Below are 20,723 nucleotides of genomic sequence, written 5' to 3'. Positions count from 1 at the left end.
AATCAGACAAAGAGGCGACGGGAAAAAAAACACACAATCAGGAACACTTTGCTGAGGAGGTAAAAATTTATTAATCAAATAGCATGGAAAAAGTATCCAGCAATATGCTTGATATTTTTACAATTATTACACAAAATCATCTCCATAGTCCACTCCAGTCGGCTTATAGAAAAGGCTCGGTACTGAATCTGCACTTCTATAAGTTCTGAATGATCTGCTCCTCAGTGATGACGATGACAAAGTGTTATCTCTGGCATTGTTAGACTTGTCAGCTGCATTTGAGACTGTGGTTCTGTAAACGACAAGTATAGTTTGCTATTGTTCAAGAATGAAAGAATGTCAGGACGGTTGCGAAAGTGCTGGGCTCTCACTGAGGTTCTGGTATGGTGTTTATTTTGCTCACTTAAAAAAGTGATAGCACGACAGCTTTTCAACATTACTCCATCTGCACATCTTTTTTCATTTTCTACGACTTGGAGATGAGTGACTAAAATTTTTGCAGCTGAGGCTGGCAAAAATTTTTAACAATCATCTACTCATCTTTTATTCATATCTGCCTCACTCTTGTCTTTCTGCGGTTTTGATTCCAATAGGCATACACATTGTTCCGAAATTCTTAAGACAGCTTGGATAGCAAGTCTTTGTTTATGCTCAAGGCTGCAGGATCCTGTTTCTTTATGAGTCTTGATAGTTGTTTTCATTGTATATTGCCATTTCTCTACGCAACAATAAAATCAGAATACTATTCCATACTAGTGATGTGTCTAGTGACTGTACATGTAGTACATAATATTTATTCGGTTGCTTTTATTGCTGTTTCTGAAATTGCTGCATGTGTGTCACACCTTTTAAAAAACTGTTTATCAACAATTTTTTTATCAACAAAAATGCACCTTGGCTAGTCTGGACTTGCCGTCTTTACGCAATACATGGAGATAATAACTTCCTCCAGAAGGGGTTATGACCTTCACTTGCATATCACGTGATACGCAGTTTGAAAGAGCTCAATAGCCAGCGGCAATCACTGACAACGTGATTCATGGTATATAAAGGAGTCTAGGGTACATGCAGGTCTGGGGCAAAAGTTGAACTCTTTTGTCGGGTGCTAGGCTGCGTTGAGTGCTAGACGAAAGACGAGTGCGGAGGCTCGGCCTACCTTCGCCATCCACCCACACCACCCCAGTTTCCCCGCCAAAATGTAAAGCAATTATAACATTCATCAAATTTTGTGTTTTGGTCATCAAATTGAAGATTAAAATTTATTCTTTCCGATATAGTCAAGCTCTCAAGTCATGCTCAGTGGAAATTGCGACCAACCAAAGCCATGTTTCTTGTAGCATTGCTTGACATCAAATAATATTTTAGTTTCCACTGACTACAAAAACTGGCAGTCAATAAAATTTGGAGTTACACTGTAAAAGTGGTAATTTATCGAATAATTTATGTTGAACAACGAAGATTAGAACTTCTTTTGGGATTTATTTTAGGCTTGAGAAGCTTTCTTCTGTTGCGTATGCGTTCGGAAATCAAACCACGACAATACTTACTGGTATGATGTAAGCCTAAATAAGTTATTTAAATTCTCATTTGAGAAAAGATAGCTAAGCATTAATATATCATTATTTCAATATTTGTTGATTAATGGATATGTAATTGATAAGAGTAATAATTTCCTTAATATTTTATGGTGTGAGAAATTTATTTTTTTATCGCAGATTAATAGTAATGTGTGGTTGAACCCAAGGTGTAAATGATTGAACAGCGCAACCGTTTCACTTTGTTTGAAAGGCTGTCTCAATAATCTTAATGACACTAGAGACAAGAAGGGGGAAACCAACAACAGACTTTATGCATCTGTAATTTACTTGATCAGAAGAAATTATGTATACAATATCCTAACATCATTCTTCGCTTAAACAAACAACACTTCTCTCAGTGCGATCGCCTTGGCAGCTGCCTAATGATAGAGCTAAATCCGGGTACATGAACTTGGAGCGTCCTTGAGCTGTTCAGTACCCAAATACTGCCATGCGCTGGGCGTTCTAGTTCGTGGGGAGCTACTCCTCTCCATGAGCAGTGTCAAGCCCTCCCTGGTGTTTACAGAAGGTCTATCCTATGTTGACTTGCTCGCATCTCGCTTACACTGCATGGAACTAGGATGCCTGCACACATTGTCAAGCTTTGGGCAAAATGATTTACATGTGCAACACAAATTAGTGGGCTTGGTGCAATAGCAATATTTTGTGCATTATCTATGACAGGTGCTTGGGCATTACTTTGAAGTGGGGAGGAGGGCGCCGAGGAGTAGATTGAAGTTTTACGAGTCTTAACATCATCATTAGAACAACTGTCTGGACGATCAGTAAGCACAGGTGTGCGTCCTTAGTGGACGGTGATTGTTATCTGTCTGCCTTCAAATAAATAAATAATAAATAAATAAATAAATAAATAAATTGTTGTTTAGTCATACTTTTGAGGTTCGATTTGCTGTTGTCCACCTTCGCACAGTCATCATTAACAGCAGTCGATCTCTTCGGTGTGCTCACACATGAGATGAAATTCGTCAGGTGTTCCTTCTCCTTCTATGCACAGTTTGGAATTCTCTGCCCCTTTGTTTCCAAACTGTGCCTACTCACTGATTTTAAGAAATATCTTTCATGATCAAACGCTCTTTGGTTTTTTTCTCGGTTCTTCTTCTTCGTTAATTCACTTCGTTAATGTTTGCCACGGTGTTATCTGCGTGCTGCAGCTTGGGTGTCTTTGTTGTATTTTTGATTGTAGGTTTGTTTGTTTGTTCCCACGAACTCGTTGAACTTCTGCAAATGACTAATAAATAAACTGATTAATAAAAATAAATCCACATTATAAAGTTATAAATAATACGTGCATTCACTCAATATCGTCAGAAAAGTACAAAAAATAATTAATTAAATATTGACATATTTGACTGTGAGCGTGAGAGTTGCATGTAAGAGTCACTTCAATTGAGTCATCCATGCAACATACATCAAACAGTTGACAGTAATACACTTTACTCGAGTAAAGAGATGAAATGTGCATTGCATTTCTCAAGTACTAGCACAAAGGAAGGGTTGTTTGTGAATGTGTTGGAGACGGTTATGGAGTTTTCGCATTTAAATGAAAAGGGGTGGACTAACTTTATAAGGTCCATAGATTAGGTTAGAAAAAAGTTATTCTTCAAATCAAGGAGTTCAAGCCAGTCTTCCCAGCTGCAAATACACTAAAACCGTCTGTTTGTGTGAAAGATTTTCATTCGATGGCAATTGACATTTCTGGTTGAGTAAATTCTGCAGTACTTTGCAGCGGCTAAACATTGCTGTCCTCGTTTTGATAAAGCAAATGCGGGTTCTCTTGCTTCAAAAGCCAGCCGTCTCTTCTTCCTCTTTTGAAAAGCTGTTGGAGATGACATCAAACGAAAATCTCAATTTTTTTCCTAAGGTAAACAGTTTTGCCTGGCTCATACAATCCTTTGGTAGGTAGACACTTAAGCAAGGATCAGGTTATGCCAGAGTCTGAAGTCGACTGTCTTTCCCATGATGTACTCCCCAGTAACAGCCATTGGGTTCAAGAGCTCGGGTCTATCATTTTACATTCTTCCTTCTCCTCCCCATGCCACCCTTCTGTCTAATTATGAGTGTGTATTTATACATAAGTGTAGTGCATATGCTATATAACAAAGCAGGAGGCTTTCCACATAACTTTTTCAAGACCGTGTATACTTGTACGTTTCGTGCAGTCGTAAAGTTTTGTCAACAAATAGAAGAGTTTGATGTGTGATTTCCAGTAACTGTTTTCCTTTGCATTAAACTCATTTAAGATTTTACTTGTTTTAGTGAATGTGGGATGTAAATAGAAGAAATAAGCACAAAGTGTAGATTTGTGACAGATATGATTACATACATGGACGTGCTTGGGTGTTTAAAATGTTCCTTCAGTCGACATACATCAAGAACGTACATCTCTAGAAGCATTGAAATCTTCATACTATGAAATAGTAGTAGAAAACATCAGTGTTCCCTAATACTGCTGGGAGTGACAAAAAACTTAAATAACTGTCACTCGTATTCTCTCCATCTTTCGTTTTTGTTCTTACGCGCTAAGAGCTTTGTTCCTTAGGAGTGTGGATATGCGCTTCACAAATTTTGCCTTATTATTTTGTTATTGTTTTCTTATTATTTATAATAAGAATAACAACTCTCTCTCTTTATATATATATATACGCCTCTGACGCTGCCACTCTGAAGTCGTCTTTAAAAAAACAACACAAAGCAAAAGTAAGAGTTCAGAAAGCTTAGTGGTCTTGCTACTTTTCAGGAAATGATCTTGCCATCAGCCAATGAGCAATGTCGACATCTAAAGACCTTTCTTAACATGGACAAACATTTGACATGGTTTGGGCATTTTTTATATATTTATAAATCTAAAGAACTGTTTCAGGCACAGTAGTGCCAGACTTTGACGCCTGTGAATGCTGGAGAGCAAACCTGTTAGGAACATGACTTCTATCACTAGACATTGTAGGGGAGGCGATCAAAGAGGCTTTGCACAGGTTGCGTCCCTTAATTCTCTTTCTCCGTCAGCTGCCGAAAACTGACAGCAGCAGCGGAACGTACTATAAGCCGTTGGGATTTTTTTTTAACCGAAGTGCCTGTTGGTGCAGCAAATATCTGCCATGAGGGGTCTACTATCAACACATTAGATATTTCTAACATTAATCTTAACCAACACCCTCGATCACTCTCACTTCCTAACATTACCTAACCCGGTTTCGAACTGCATGCCATGGCGTCCACAAGCATCTATGTTATTGCGTCTTCAGCACGCCAAAACAGAAAGTTGTTGCAAATCCTACCCCTCCCAATAGGAAACAATCAGGGTATCATTTATAATGTCAGCTTTTTGCGTCTTGATAATGCATGTAAACATTCCAAAAGAAAAAAAATCGATGTCCGTCACATTTTTAAGGGATTTCAAACTGACAAAAAGGTTCCAAAGCTGTTACTTTTAACTCAGTCACACGAAGCAGATAATCTCGGCATGACTTAAAGACTTAGGTGTGATATGTGTTACAGAAGTTTCAATTAACGACGCACCGCAAATAGGACAGTGATTCCAAAAAATGCTAAAGCTGATGTAAGCAAATCGTTTTAAATGATAAGGGTGTTTATGTACAGCACATAATACTTGATAATAAGAATGAGCAATTATGCCAATGGAAGTTCAATCTGTGATGTTCACGTAACGGCAAAATCACTAACGACGCATTTCTCATCAAGCATCTTTGTTGATAGGTGAAAGCATAAGTAGTTATTTGATTTTTAAAATTTTTTAATACTCATATGTAGATGTTTAAGAAATACTTCCATAAAATATTTCTTACTGTAGTGGCAGACCAGAATAAGGGAAGGATCACGATAGATGGCAGTGTGAAACGAAAACTGCAAGTCATTCAGAACATTTAAATGAGCAAATGGCATTAAACGTCTCCCTCCCATTTGAATGTCACCAAGTCTTCAATAATCACATCAGAAGTTGTCGTTCCTACTGCTGGATGGGTATAGAAGGCTCTTTTCATCACAGGCAGGGGGAGCTTTAAGTTGATCTCTGAACTCTCGCGCGCTGACGACTTTGAACACCCTGTTACAAAAGTATTGCAACGAGTCCAAACTGAGTTGGAGATCGTGAATGTTGAGAACCCATTTGTACCGTGAAACTTAGTTTAGTTTACTTTCAGTCCCACATCTTGAGCTGGTGTTTATCTCGACTTTGTAACCCCATAACCTAATGAACGTTCAGCTGATAACCTCTAACCGGCATAGTGCAAGATAAACTATTTTTACAACTGCAAATAAAGCAGGAAAATTGCAGCTAATCAAAGTGGGCTACAATATACTAAACCATTCACGGCTTAGAAAATAAAAATAAATAAATAAAATGAACGCCTTACAAAAGTTACACTATTGAAAACTAAGTGTTATCTGTCTACGTTTCGATTAATTCCGGTTGGCTGAACTTATTCTGCCTTATTCATAGTGGGAGAAATAATTCCGCATACAGCAACACGTGTGGCCTCAGGGGCAGATAACAGGGTCCATGACAGACGCGCGCGTTACGATGCACAGCACAAGACAGGGAGATAATGCTGAATGCAATTATTCAAATAATTAAATAAGCAAACAAAATGGATACAAAATCAGCATCAACTAATCAAATGCATGATGAAGATGACTATGAAAGCTTGTTAATTATTTTAAAAAGAAAACTGAAAATCACTGGTGTTTTTCTATCTCACATCTATATATATTTGTCCTTGACCTTTTTCTTTCATTCGCTATTCAAAATTTTAATATCTCGAGGAGGAATCTCGATCCAAGGTGTTTAAGGTGTGGAATATGAAAAGCAACTCACAACAGCAGACCCATATTGACGATGCAGAAAGCGGCCATGAGCAGAAAGACTGCTCCAGGGAAGGTGCCCAGTGAAGAGATATACAAACTGTTGAATATGGCCGTTGACGTCAGATAACAAATACTGGTTACAGCAGCCATGCTTGAAAAGAGGGCACCTGCGAAATGTCCTAACAGCATTAGATAAAAGAGAAAGAAAGAAAAGCAGTTCAGTTTCCGGTAGTTAGACTAGATTGGTGTAGGAAGAACTGGTACCTCTTATGATTCACATTGTGTAGAGACCATTTAGTCCTATTCTACATTTCTATACATGTGGATTATGTATATTTAGAGATGTATAAATCTAAACAGAACAAACTTTACAGAACGGAGTAATTTTTCACTGTTGACATAAGCTACGCACGTGTTTGTCTCTTGCAGGAAGCCGATGGATACACATAGTTTATTTTCATTGCTGATAACAGAATGTAACTTTAAATCTGAAAAGACTAAAAGTTCTTAACAAGATTGAAGATTAGCATATACGTTTTTTCTTACATTAGCGATAAAGGCAAATTAAAGCCAAACCAAAGAGGGGATGTTACTATTAATCGCATTAACCCTAAATGCAGCACCACGCATGTGAACATAATACCCGCTGACCTTGTCTGTCGGCAGTCGTCATACTGGACATCAGTGTCTTGATAACAGGTGTGGTACACATGTAGGCAAGGCCCAGGACAGGAGCTGCAGACATCCAGAAAGGGTCGGCTGGTTTCAACATTGTGAGTGATTCTAGTCAGTCAGTCCAGTCAGTCCAGTCAGTCCAGTCAGTCCAGTCAGTCCAGTCCAGACCAGGTCAGTCAGTCAGTCAGTCAGTCAGTCAGTCAGTCAGTCAGTCAGTCAGTCAGTCAGTCAACGTATGTATCCAAATACTAGGTGCAGTCATGGACACTTACTGAGGTACATCATCCAGTCAGCAGATGCAAAGGCTTCCAGAGCAAAGGCAGCTGCTCCGGAAAACATGGCGAGGATCCCAATCGTCACGTGACTTGTGTAGCGCTGGAGAACCTGTGTGAACGCGCAGCTTATGCACTCGTCTGGATTATTTACAAATGGGTTATTTGAAAATGTAACTAAATGTGTGGCTTTTCTACAAATTGGCCTAAGTAAAAACTGATTCGACTGACTTTTAAAAATTCACCATGGCAAAAACGGTACGGTTAGTCTTTGTTGTAAATTTACCGATGCAAGTCCTGTTTTACTTGCTTATTACCAAATCAAAATCCCATTGACTAGCTTATTTACTAACATACCAAGGCAAAAACTGTTCTTTTCATCAGAGAATTGTAAATATTCTTGCTTTACGTGTATTTATTGATAAGAAAACCGCTTGATATGAAATCTGTGCCACATGATTAACTGACTAAAGAGGTTAGCAAGAACAAAGAATCTTATAAGCAGATTAGTATATGCGTGAACCAGAACACTCACTTTCAGGGTAACAATGCTAGTAATGACGATGGAAAACTGGCGCACGCCTGTAAACACGCCGAGTTTTACCGAATCCCAGCAAAGTGGGGCATTCAGCATGTATAATATTTCAATCATAACTTGTCCGGATTGGCAGAAGGATAGCAAAGCGGAGACCAACAGGCCGCACCAGAAGAGACCTTTATGAACCGAAGACCCCTCCAGAATGTAGAATCCAAAAACCTGCCACCGTTATAGTTTGTACTTTACAACTCATCAAAATGAAGAGCGATATAAATGGGTGTAATTTCTATTATTATTGAAGCTACTGACTTCTGTTACTGCTGCATACAACAACAATAATAATAAAAACAGCACTAACAAAAATGAGCATATATCGTAAAATGAACGTGAGCAGTGACATTCACGTGCTCTTGTTAGTCATGGGTGATGATCGGCTTAGGTAAACCCACCTTGCGTAGGTGAACCAGAGGGTTGAGGGTCACCTGGACGGGCCGTTTGAGGGTCTCGGGCATGACACAGAAGATGATGACACAGGCGATGGCGCTGACGACGCAGCACAGGATCGCCGGACCAATGAAGCCGACCGATCTGATAAGAAAGCCGACAGATATCTGCAACAAGACAATCACTGTTTTCAGCGAACTTGGATAGAACTGTAAGTTGAAACGAAAGAAGAAAGAAAAAGATGGTGGATGGAAGAGGGGTGGGATAGTGAGGTAGGGAGGGGAAGCAAGTCACATTGGTGTTGGCGCCACCGAAACTATCTCCCCTTCACGAGAAGCAGTGGTGTCAGGTCCCCTCTTTCTTTCATCAGCTTTCAACAGGCCTTCTTTTTTATGTTTTAAAAACTATTACTTATAGGAGAACCTCTCACCTGTGAGAGAGCTCCGGAGATCGCAATAGAACCTTCCAGAACAACACTTGTCAAGGCAAACTCTGTCATGGTGATGGTGACGTCAGCCATGGCTGCTTGGATACCCGTCAGCAGGCCGAAAACGGTTCCACACAGTCCATCCAACAGGTTAGCCAGGTACAGATAATTCAAGTTTATATTCAGCCAGACGATTAGCAGGTTCGTCAGTGCTTTTAGGAAACTCCCAGACAACGACATCAGCACGAGAAAGCTGAAACAATGAAACTAATTAAATTACAAGTAACCATGGGTACTGAAGAAAAGTTGGAGCGTTTGTGAACCCCTTTACAGACAGTCATCGCCACACAGGCACACGTGTCTGCTTTTGGACCATTATTTAGGATCAGAGCAGAGTTATCTCGTTATTTTCATCTCAACATTCTTTTATTTCATCTTTCAATCATGCTCTCTGTCTTGTACCACTTTCAAGTCAATACATTTTTAGGGTTGTTTGTTCCATTTCACAACACTAGCTGTAAGTGCATGTTTCAATGTAAACGAATCTGCAAATAATCATACATGTCTAACCGTTTGCATAGTAGACCTTTATCCAGCTTTGAGGTCATCATTATTATGTGTGCTGAACTTAGCATAAACTTCAAAAGGAAGTCCATGTTTTAAATCCAGAACCAAATCTTTTCAAAATACAGCTCTACCTAAAAAATAATTAAAATTAAAAAATAAGAGCATGATGATGATGATGATGATGTCTATTTGTAATGCGCAGGTATCCATTCAGAAGAATGCTCATTGCGCAGCAAAAAAAAAATAAATAAATAAAAATAAAAAAATAAAAAAAGAAGAAAAAGATAAAGTGAACAAATATATAATACAAAATATATGAGAAAGATCATAAAAACACATTCAAATTAATCCCAAAACACACATACAAATTTGCATGCATAAAACCACATACACAGTCATACACACGGTATTAGTTTAAAGGTTAGAATGGTTAGTCTTTAGTAAAGATACAAACACATTTCATTTTGTCTTCCTTTAATGATATTCTCTTCTATCAAATGATGTTGTCCTCTATTGTCACGGATCTGGGTCTTCTCAGAACTTGTGCAACATCAATTAAAGAAAGATTCTAAAAAAAAATAGTCCCTAAAATAGGTACAGGTGCATAAGCATACAATCATAAATAGATAGAGAACACAAAAAATAGAAAAGCTAATAAAAAGAAATGCATCCCACCTCTCATTCCTTCCCTGTGTCACATCAATTAAAAATAGACTCTGAAAACTAGCCCCCAAAATAGGTACAGGTGCATAAGAACACAATCATAACTACATGCAGAACACAAAAAGCATGCAAAAATAGAAAAGGTAACAACAGGCAAAAGTCTCTTAGTGCTTATTTGTGTAAGGGAGAAGAAATCCAATAGAAGAAATGTTATTATTTTGTAAAGAAATTAATTTACTTTTACATCCTAAGTAAATGACTGACAAAAATAAGCAAGTCAAAATGCGGCGAACAGATCTGTTTAATTTTCGAGGATAAATAAACCTCAAAACTGGTTTAGGGGTGACATCATTCAACCTACAAAATAAGAACCCTCTTCATTTCCTTAACTTCAGTCAAAGCTTCCAAATAAAGTTCAAATATGTTGGGGTGTGGAACTCTCCAGTATAGGAGAGTAAGTTTCTTCTGCTTTTCTAATGGCAGGTGAGAATGGCGATGTTTGAAGGTTTGTATCTTGAAAATTAAGATACCAACATTCTATTGGTATGCATAAAAAAATGTGTTGAATCTGAAACATACCGCCGCCCAAGGTAGTCGGAATAAGAGCCCATGAAGAGACAAAGGAAGAGAGCAGGGATGAAGGTGGTGAAGACCAAGAAGATTGACATTTGAGAGGTGTCGGCCTGGATGCGGTCTCTCTTGTCGGCCATTGTGTCGTTGACGTCGTCGGGAGAACATGAGATCTACACGTAGCCATGTCTGGTTTTAATACTTTACTTCAATGCAGTTTCTTTTGTAGCATTACCCAACATATTAGGAACCAATATTTATCTCTTACCTCCCTCGATGTATATTTTTTAAATGTAACTTTGTTTGAAAAAATGAATCGTCATTATCATTCCGTGTACAATTCAAAAGTATAAAAATATGAACTTGAGTAAATATTTATATTTAGAAATACAGTGGTACCTCGACATACGAGTGCCCTGACATACGAGTGTTTTGAGATACGAGCCGCCGAGCGAGCGATATTTTGCTTCGAGATGAGAGCAAGATTTGAGATACGAGGAATCGCACACTACACCGCTGCACACGACCCCAACATGTGGGGCGGATATTAGGGTCGTGTGCAGCGTCTAACAGTTTCTCACACCTCAGACTAGACCTCAGTCTGTGTGCTTGTTTCCTCGTTTCGAAGCATTTTGATAAGTTGGGTTCGCGTTTTTGCTTTTTGTACATTACAAAACATTATCCCATTTATTTTTATAACCATGGGTCCGAAGAAGAAGATGATTCTATTGAATTAAAGCGCGAAATCGTAGAAAAACATGAGCAAGGTGTGCGAGTAATTGACTTGGCGAGGATGTACGGGTGTAGCACATCAATGATATGTTCTGAGCTTAAACAGGAGTTGATAAAGGGTACAACGCCAGCTAGGGCCGTTACAATAATTTCTAAGCTCCGGACTTCTCTCCATGAAAAGATGGAGAAACTATTGACTGTGTGGGTGACAGAGAAGCAGCTTCAAGGTGGAACCTTAACACAAAGCATCATGTGTGAGAAGGCACGAGCGATTTACGGGGATTTGCTGAAGCAGATCCCACACACTTCACAAACGAAGAATTTAATATGTTTTTATAGAATATGTATTTGTTATTCATAAATAAATGTTTCTTCTTGTAAATACACTTTTCCTTATTCAAAAACACTTAACAAAAACAACTGAGGTGTGTTTTGGGAGCTGGAACGGATTCATTTCAATGAATTTCAATGGGGAAAATTGCTTTGAGATACGAGCAATTTGACATACGAGCAAGGTTACGGAACGAATTAAACTCGTATGTCGAGGTACCACTGTGTATATATATATATAGGTAGATGGGGAGACAACTTACCGTTGTTCTCGTGTCGTTAGTAACATTATAGTAGTCGTGAGCGATACGCTGGTATACATACTGTGACCTTAAAGAAAGTGTGGCCTCGAATTCAAACACATAACACAGAAGAGCAGTAAATGCTGTAACTATCCAGCGTGTTTTGTGTTTCTGGACTTCTCTTTTATCAGCTTTGTCATCGCTCTGCTCATCGCCCTGCGATGTCTTGTAATCCTCATCTGCCTGGTACCGCTTTTCCTTGTCGGTCACGGCAGGTACCCGAACTGATTCCGTCTCCATGGAAATCTTTCTGATATCTAAAGATGTTATAGAGCGTCTGCGCAGTCAGTCATCTGCCAGCCTCCTGGTTCGAAGTGCTTGACTGCTTGGTGTTTTAAGCCGATCCAGCAAAGAAGAGTATATTATGAAGAAGGTTCTCACCCTGAATAAAGCATGAACAGAGAAGAAGTAAAAAAACTTGTCTAATTGCTTAAAGATATAGCCATAAAAGATAAACAAATAAACAACAACAACAAAAATTAACAAAACAACAAAAACAAAATAAAAACCAAACGAACGAACGAGCAAAAATCAAGAGCTATTTTTCGTCGTATGATTTTGCATATCATATAAACTTTTGAAAAACACATGAAATGGCCGTCGAATAAGGAGGCAAACGCTAAACAAGAATCTCCGGATTTCACCATTATTCTCAGAATGCTGAGGGGCAATCTTGTGAACTCTTTCTTCCGACATTATCGTGCAAACCTAGTTTTGCTCGCCACTGAAACTAATTTTTACAGGTTGGAGTCGGTGAGATTTGTATTATTTACTATCTTTCGCACATAGTTTTGATCTTTGCAGCATTATCTTTTGTGCCATTTTGTTATTTGTTACAGTTCTCATGTCAACCGACCGATTTTTGTTCTGAGGATATAGAAGGATGGTATACATCAAATGTTGAAGAAAATATATTATACTATAACAAGGCATGCCGGCTATAAAGTCTCAAAGTCCTGTTTTGGTCAAAGCACTAACGTAGAAATAACTTTTGTAATAAAGAATAAAGAATTAAATCATCAATGGAACACTCCATGACATCCAAGGTTCATACAATAAGCGATAGTTTAGTACGTTGGTAAGTTGGTTAGTGATGGTCAATATTCAATTTTCACATGTAGAAAGAAGAATAGAAATTACTCGACGTATTAGTGTATTGATTAAAGTGGACAGACAAATGTTAATTTAAAAATATTATTGCTCTACATTTAAAAATTAAGTTTTAAATGTCTTTGTGTTATCTATCTAGAGTGCCAAGCAAACTGGGATAATTTTTATCATGGTTGTGATCTCAGTTATTGAAGTCATGGTCTTACCTTCATGTAGTGTTGATGTTACAAGTCTTAGGAGTAGAAAGATGGCTGGAGTTCTGAGGAACTCTTACGTTCAATGGCTTATATTCGGCCTCGTCACAGTCGATCAGACAGCAAACAGCTTACCCCGAACTAGCTTTTGCTGTCGCGACTACACATGTCCACAGTCCGAATGAAAAAAAAAAATCATACAGTATTTTTAAAATTCAGGATGACCGAAGGGTTGACAAGCTGTTACATTTAATGCGGGAAACCTTTTCATGACCCACAGTAAAGCTCAGTAGGCGAATGTTTGTGGGCGGGTGTGATGCACTTCTGAGAGTTGTACTTATGGTGCGTGTGTATGTAATCTGAATGGCAGAGTTGTCTAGAAATGCTTAGTTAACTAGAAACTATTTATTTCCAAGTCAAGGAATTTAGTAGATCTTAACATTTGTTTTTTTCCAGATTGTGTTTACTCGACGTTTTTAAGAAATATCTTTCATGGTCAAACGCTCTTCAGTTTCTTCTCACTTTTTCTTCTTCATTCTTCATTCATTCACTTCGTCCCGAGTGTCGTCTGCGTGCTGCCGCTTGTGTGTCTTTCCTGTATCATGAACTAATAACCCTGGACTGCTTGCAGACGATTTCTTTCACTCAACTGCTAGAACGAGGCTTCAGACGCCAACGCTTCCGGTTAAGCCTACCGTGTTTTAGCGAATAACTTCAATGGCTAAGTCAGAAACGTCTGCAAGAGTATAAACAATAACGACACACAAAAGGTGGTTTATACTGCTGCAAGGTAGAATGCAGCTGTGCAACTATCTGATCTTTCGGTGTAAGTTTTTTTTTTTTTTTTGCATCCGTGGGCAGGTATATCGACAGAGCAAGAAGACAAGAGGCGACCGGCTGGTCAGAGTTTCGTCTGTATCTGTCACGCACGTGCACAGTTGCCTGGTGCCAACGTCTTGCAGTTGCAAGAAAAACTGACTCACCATACTCATCATACTCAGATATACGGATCACCATAATAAAATGATCACGAGGACAGATGGTACTGTGATTGCGAGAGAGCTAAAACTGCACACAGCAAGATGTTCGAACATTGTTCAGATATCCGGGTATGTATAATACGCTTTTAATACCACAACCGTAAGGACAAAACCTCACGGATACATTAAAGAGCGCGCTTTGAACAGACACAGTGGAGTCTGAAAACCTCAGTTTCCCATAGAAATTTAATAATACTGGAATTTAAGAGGGCAGTAAAGAGTTTCCTGCCACCGAATCTGCACCAGAAGTAGTCGTTCCTACGGTCTGGAATGCTTTTTTGGTAGAACCATAGTCAGCGCCTGTAGAGACAAGGTGACCTCTGACCTCTCGCATGCTGATGACTTGGAACACCCTGTGACAAAGTGTTGCAACGAGTCGTGAGCTGGAGGTCCTAGATAATAAGCCTCTATATCCGTGCATCAAACATAGGTCTCATTACTTAAACTACAATGTCTTGAGCTGGAACATGTACTTATATCGAGCCTATAACCAATTTATACTCATGTCAACAACTTTGATTCTGAAAAACAAAAGGAGATCGTGGAAGTCAAAATTTAAAGGATTAAAAAAAAATTGAAGTTACTAGCCGATCACGTAGATGAAATTGAAACTGAAAAGTTTTGAGATAAAACTTTTAAAATGTTATATTTTGTATTTCTTTGTATGTTCACATCTAAACATAATTGTAGTCTCGTCTTTGACCTCTTATTTGGTTCGTTGTTCACAGTCTTGATTGCTACCACAGCTACTAAGTCACTTCACGCCTGAAGTCTAAGAAATGAACTCACAAGAGCAGCGCCACACAGATGATGCTGAGAGCGGCCAGGAGTAGAAAAACAGCTCCAGGAAAGGTGCTCAGTGTAGAGGTGTAGAGAGTATTGTGGATGGCTGTTGACGACATGCGACTCACAATCTCTACAGCAGCCATGCTTGAAAAGATGGCTCCTGTGAAGCAAAGGTCAGCAACTGACAGACGGACAGACTGTGGATGCCCGGTAATTTCACCACATTTACATTTTAATGCATTCGTCTGTCTTCTCAGACATGCGTAGATATTTAACTGTTGCACGACCAGCATTTTAGTTCTATTCTACATTTCTACACATGTGTTTTTATGCAAATTTAGTGTTTTGTCAATCCAAACAGAACAACATTTACAAAAAATTTTAGACATAAGCTTTGTGTGTGTTTGTCTCATTGCAGGAGGTCGACGGACAGGCATAATTTATTTTCATTTGTGATAATAGAATTTGTCTGGGACTCGCGAGTAAGATGGAGGAAGGACTTTACAATTGAGGACTAACGAAGACACCATTTTACGTTAGCATATTAGCGTGTGAGAAGGGATGTTACTCTTAATGCTAAAGTAGCATGATGCACGCGCTCGCATGTAATTATTCACATCTGACCTTGTCTGTCGGAGGTGTTATTTGGGACATCAGCGTCTTGACGACAGGTCTGGCAGACGAGGAAAACACGCCAAGGGCAGGAGCTGTAGACATCGAGAAAACGGTCAGTTGCATTTTTCGTTGCGTGAATAATTTAATAGAACACGGGTATTTTCTTTTGCACGTACTTTTGACAGTTTAACGACAGCAATTCAGCGGAAATATGTCATGGTATTGAAAAATAGGTAGTCGATGTTCCAACAGATGACACCCAAATGACAGTCGCCAGATTTTAACTACGCATTGAAAGAAGTCACGAAGGAGAATATTAAAAGCAGTAAAAGAGAGCGGGTATCCTTAAAACATGGCAAACGGAGGAAAGAAGTAACACAAAGAGTACTTGACATGGGATTTTTTTCTAAACCTCAATGCTCTTTTAAGGTGACCACAAAATAAAATATATTGAATCTTTTGTGTATGTTCTTATTTATGCATGGATACATAAGGAACTTGAGCAATGTGATGCTCGTAGACTTACTGAGGTACATCATCCAGTCAGCAGATGCAAAGGCTTCCAGAGCAAAGGAGGCTGCTTCGGAAAGCATGGCGAGGTTCCCAATCGTCACGTGACTTGCACAACGCTGGAGAACCTGTGTGAACGCGCAGTTCAGGCATCTGTCAAACTGTGTGTGGATTGTTTACAAATGTGCCTGGACAAACAAGATCTATGTGCGTATATACAACCTTTCGCAGTCAAAACAGGTTCGACTAGCTTATTTTCAAATATTTTATAACAGAACTACTTTGGTTACACTTTCATAGAAACTTGTAAGACTGGCTTCTATACAAATTTACCAAGACCAGAACTATTTTATTTCGCTATAGAAGTATAACATGTCTCTGAATATGGCCTACGCGTTTCTAGGTTTTATTATATTAAAGAAAGAAAACTACTTGATTTGGAATTTGTCCATTTGACTAAAATTCTAACTAGAAAAGGTTAGGAAGATCAAGGGAGATTGTGAGCAGAATATAAATGTATGAACCAGTAGGTCACTTACTTTCATGGTAACAATACCGGTCACGACGATGAAGAAATTTCGTGTTCCCAAAAAGATGCCAATTTTTACGGAATCCCAGCAAAGTGGGGCATTGAGCACGTATAGTATTTCTATTGCTTCCAATTTGCAGAATGAGAGTAAAATGTAGATAAAAAGGCCGCACCAAAACAGACATTTTCTGAGCCATAGACCCTTCCAGAATGTACAAGCCAAAAACCTGCCATCGTAACATTTTTAGTTAATAACTTATTTCAACGAAGAGCGATCTAAATGGAAGCAATTTATACTACAATGTAATCTACAGACATTCATTACAACGACCTACAATAACAGTAGCATCATCATCAACAACCACAAAGATGAGAAGGTGGAGGGGAAAAAGAGGAGAAAAAGAACTATGACGACGACATCAAGAACGACGACTGCGATGACAAGGAGAGTCCTGGCCATCGATGTTATATCCTTCCTTCATTAACTAATTAACAGGGTTAAATAGCTTTGTCGACGACATCAGCGACAGCGAAATGCGATGTTCTGTGTTTACGGCACGTCGTTCACCTTAGTCGGGAAAACTCACCTTGCGCAGGTGAACCAGAGGGTTGAGGGGCGTCTGGGCGGGACGTTGGAGGGTCTCGGGCATCAAGAAGAAGACGAGGATACAGGCGATGACGCTGACGGCACAGCACAGGATCGCCGGGACGACAAAGCCGACAGACGTGATGAGAAAGCCGACGGATATCTACAAGACGTCAATCTTTCTTTTCAACGACACGAAATCGATGAGATCGCTTATTACTAGAACAATTTTATGCCTTTATTTGTGTGTGTGTGTGTGCGCGCGCGCGCGCGCGTGAGTTTGTTAGTATGTGTTTGTGTGCGTGCGTTATCATTTAAAACTTGTCCATATGTTGTTGTTTTGGTGACAGAAACTTGTGACATTCCTCACAATGAGCTGTTGATTTTTTCGTTTCGATTTCCCAACCCATGTCATTACGTACAGGATTCTTCTCACCTGCGAGGAAACTCCGGAGATCGCGAAAGAACCTCTCAGAAAAGCAAATATCAGAGCCCGTTCTTTGATGTCGACCGTAGTGTCAGACGTGGCTGCATGCAGTCCCATCTCCAGGCCGTTGAATGAGCCAAACAGTCCGTCCAGCAGGTAGGCCAGGTACAGGTAATGCAAGTTTATATTCAGACATACTACTACCAGAAACACCAGAGCTTTTAAACAATTCCCAGACATCGATAGCAGCACAAGAATTCTGAAAAAAAAGAGTCTAATTTTTTAAATGAATATTTGTAGCAACCATCTGTGATGAAAAGGTTATAATGACAAGAAAGATGGAAGTATCAGTGAGAGTTTTTTGGACAGTCATCGCCACGCAGACACGAGTGTCTGTTAGTGGATATTTATTAACGACCAGAACAAGGTTACGTCGTCGTTTTCATCTCAACTTTCTTTCATTTCACGATTTTAACCAATCTCCTTGTCCTGTCTTATACCGTTTTAAAGTCAATGCATTTTACTATTACCAAATACCGTTTAACAAATATATAAGTATATATATATAGATACCAGTGGTAGGTACTCATGGTTCTTGTAACATCGTGTTTACATCAGTTTAAACGAATTGGCTTATATAAATGCAAGCATTCATCATCCATCTGTCCACTAGAGCTTTGTTATATGAATATCTGTGGTTCCTACTGAGTTAAATCTACAACACTAAATAATTTACATCAGGAGTAAACGGCTGAGAGAAATCACCCCTTGGTAAGATAATAGTAGTGAAAACCTTTATAATAGCTAAGATAGTTCACCTGTTGACTCTCTTACCTGGGGGAGATGCTAACCGTGAACGACGTTCCCATTCTTGCCTCCTCAGTATCTTTTTTTTTTGAGGGGCGGCTGCATCCATTGTTCTTAAGCCACTGTGTGAGTGCGTGCGTGCGCGCGTGCGCGCGCCAAAATGTGCATATGTTTAAGAGAGAATAGCTTTAGAACTGAACATACCGCCGCCCAAGGTAGTCGGAGTAGGAACCCATGAAGAAGCTAAGGAAGAGAGTAGGAATGAAGGTTGCGTAGCCCAAGAGAAATATCAGTCTAGAGGTGTCGGCCACGATGCGGTTTTTCGTGTCGGCCATTGTGTCGTTGACGTTGTCGTGAGAACATAGGACCTGAATGTTGGCATGCTTTGTTACTACTGCTTCAAGGCTTCGTAGCGTTACCTCTCCCTGTCTCCCCACCCCGCTGTATTGTATGTCGTAAACGTATTCTATAATTAAAAAAAAAGGAGATGGTATTGTAATGTTTTGTGTTCGCGTTTTCTGTAAACAATAAGCCATGCCGACGACGACAATGACTGTTTAGCGGAAGATCTCAGCATGTGGTCAGACTTTTCACGCTTGATATCATCAAGCTGTGCATAACGAATACAAAAATAGAAGTTGATGTGGGGAGACATTTTAAGTTTTAGTACTCTCTCTCAACACACACAAAAAAACACAGGCTCGCATTCACACACTAACTCCCTACACACCTTAACCATTTAGAACTTTGGTCAGTGTGAATTAAGAGACGAAAAATAAGCACGCATACTAATGTGTCTAGGCTACAGAGAGAGAGAGAGAGAGTGGGGGAATAACTTACCGTTGTTTTTGTGTTGTCAGTAACATTATAGTAGTCATAAACAATACGCTGGTATAAATACTGTGACATCACGCTCCCTATGGCCTTTGACACAAACGTGTAACACCCAAAAGCAGTGAATGCTGTAACTATCAAACGTGTTTTGTGTTTCTGGACTTCTTTTGTATCTGCTTTGTCATCGCTCTGCACATCTCCCTGAGATGCCTTGTAATTCTCATCTGCCTGGTACAGCTTTTCTTCCTTGTCGGTCACGGCAGGTACCCGAACTGATTCCGTCTCCATGGACTTTGTAAAATTTTTCTGATATCTGAAGATGTTATAGAGCGTCTACGCAGTCAGTCATCTGCCAGTCTCTATGTTCGAAGTGCTTGACTGCTTGGTGTTTTAAGCTGATCCAGCAAAGAAGAGTATATAATGGACAAGGTTCTCACCCTGAATAAAGCACGAACAGAAGAGAAGAGAAGTAAAAAAAAAAAAATAGAACAAATAAAACTTGTCTAAAACGTCAGGAAAGAGAAACAAACAAAACACAACAACACAAAATAAAAAGCAACCAACCAAACGAAGGAATGAACTAGCCAGCGAGCGAAAATCAGAGCTATTCGTATGAGTTTGTGTATCATATCATTTTTTTTAAACACATGAAATGGCCGTCGAATAAGGAGGCAAACGTTAAACAAGAATCTCAGGATTAAACCATTATTCTGAGACTGATGAAGTGCAATCTTGTGAACTTTTTCTTTCTTCCTTCCTTATCTTGCAAACCATTTTTTCTCGCGACTGAAACTAATTTTTACAGGTCAAAGTCGGTGCGATTTGTGACGAGTATTAAAGTAAAAATATTATTTCTCTACATTTAAAAATTAATTTTAAAATATCTTTGTGTTATCCATCCAGAGTGCCAAGCAACGTGGGATTTTTTTTTATTATGGTTGTGATATCAGTTATTGAAGTCATGATCTTACCTTCATGTAGTGTTGATGTTACAAGCCTTAGGAGTAGAAAGATGGCTGGAGTTCTGACAAACTCTGACACTGAATGACTTATATTCGACCTCGTCACAGTCGATCAGACACCAACAGCTTAACCCGAACAAGCTTTTTTTGTCGAGACTAAACATGTATACAGTAGTACAGTATTACTAAATTCCCAAGCTGTTACATTTATGCGGGCAATCTTTTCATGACCCACAGAGTACAGTAGGCGAATGTTTGCGGGCATCTAAACGCAGATAAGTAATTCTCTTAACATTTTTTTGTAGTTCACAGTGTCAATCTTAGTTCTGGAAATAAAGCTGGCAGTCATCTGTAGAGCGTCCACAACTTCGTGCAGCTTGACAA

General features: G+C 39.2%; 2 protein-coding genes across 3 annotated transcripts; both read right to left on the bottom strand.

The window, feature by feature from the left end:
• Window positions 1–5,358: 5,358 nt before the first annotated feature.
• Window positions 5,359–13,344, bottom strand: LOC112571351 (proton-coupled folate transporter-like). 2 transcript variants are annotated; one of them, XM_025250300.1, is made up of 10 exons: window positions 13,256–13,344; window positions 11,901–12,321; window positions 10,585–10,748; window positions 8,779–9,028; window positions 8,354–8,515; window positions 7,902–8,123; window positions 7,367–7,478; window positions 7,071–7,154; window positions 6,430–6,586; window positions 5,359–5,658 (listed from the first exon to the last, which is right to left on the bottom strand). In XM_025250300.1, exons 2-10 carry the CDS (start codon window positions 12,177–12,179, stop codon window positions 5,547–5,549), a joined length of 1,542 nt encoding a protein of 513 aa, XP_025106085.1. In that variant the 5' UTR covers window positions 12,180–12,321; window positions 13,256–13,344; the 3' UTR covers window positions 5,359–5,546. The 2 variants fall into 2 exon arrangements, with proteins under 2 accessions (XP_025106085.1, XP_025106086.1); XM_025250301.1 differs by lacking the exon at window positions 5,359–5,658 and having other exon boundaries at window positions 6,436–6,586; window positions 7,063–7,154.
• Window positions 13,345–18,623: 5,279 nt separating this feature from the next.
• LOC112571021 lies at window positions 18,624–20,389 on the bottom strand. Its single transcript, XM_025249800.1, has 3 exons — window positions 20,349–20,389; window positions 19,384–19,815; window positions 18,624–18,911 (listed from the first exon to the last, which is right to left on the bottom strand). Exons 2-3 carry the CDS (start codon window positions 19,663–19,665, stop codon window positions 18,732–18,734), a joined length of 462 nt encoding a protein of 153 aa, XP_025105585.1. The 5' UTR covers window positions 19,666–19,815; window positions 20,349–20,389; the 3' UTR covers window positions 18,624–18,731.
• Between the last annotated feature and the right edge of the window lie 334 nt (window positions 20,390–20,723).

The sequence above is a fragment of the Pomacea canaliculata genome, linkage group LG8, assembly GCF_003073045.1.
Source record: "Pomacea canaliculata isolate SZHN2017 linkage group LG8, ASM307304v1, whole genome shotgun sequence".
NCBI lineage: Eukaryota > Metazoa > Mollusca > Gastropoda > Architaenioglossa > Ampullariidae > Pomacea > Pomacea canaliculata.
This window is presented reverse-complemented; position numbering and strand designations above follow the sequence as displayed.

What these genes read in the sequence shown, in the direction of transcription:
- LOC112571021 (XM_025249800.1), bottom strand. Translation starts at nt 19,665, where the DNA reads ATGGAGACGGAATCAGTTCGGGTACCTGCCGTGACCGACAAGGAAGAA. An exon ending in CTGACAACACAAAAACAACG is followed by an intron (nt 18,912 to 19,383) that starts GTAAGTTATTCC and finishes GCCAACATTCAG; the next exon opens with GTCCTATGTTCTCACGACAA.
- LOC112571351 (XM_025250300.1), bottom strand. Translation starts at nt 12,179, where the DNA reads ATGGAGACGGAATCAGTTCGGGTACCTGCCGTGACCGACAAGGAAAAG. An exon ending in TCCGACTACCTTGGGCGGCG is followed by an intron (nt 9,029 to 10,584) that starts GTATGTTTCAGA and finishes TCATTGTTTCAG; the next exon opens with CTTTCTCGTGCTGATGTCGT. An exon ending in GACGACTGCCGACAGACAAG is followed by an intron (nt 6,587 to 7,070) that starts GTCAGCGGGTAT and finishes GACATTTCGCAG; the next exon opens with GTGCCCTCTTTTCAAGCATG.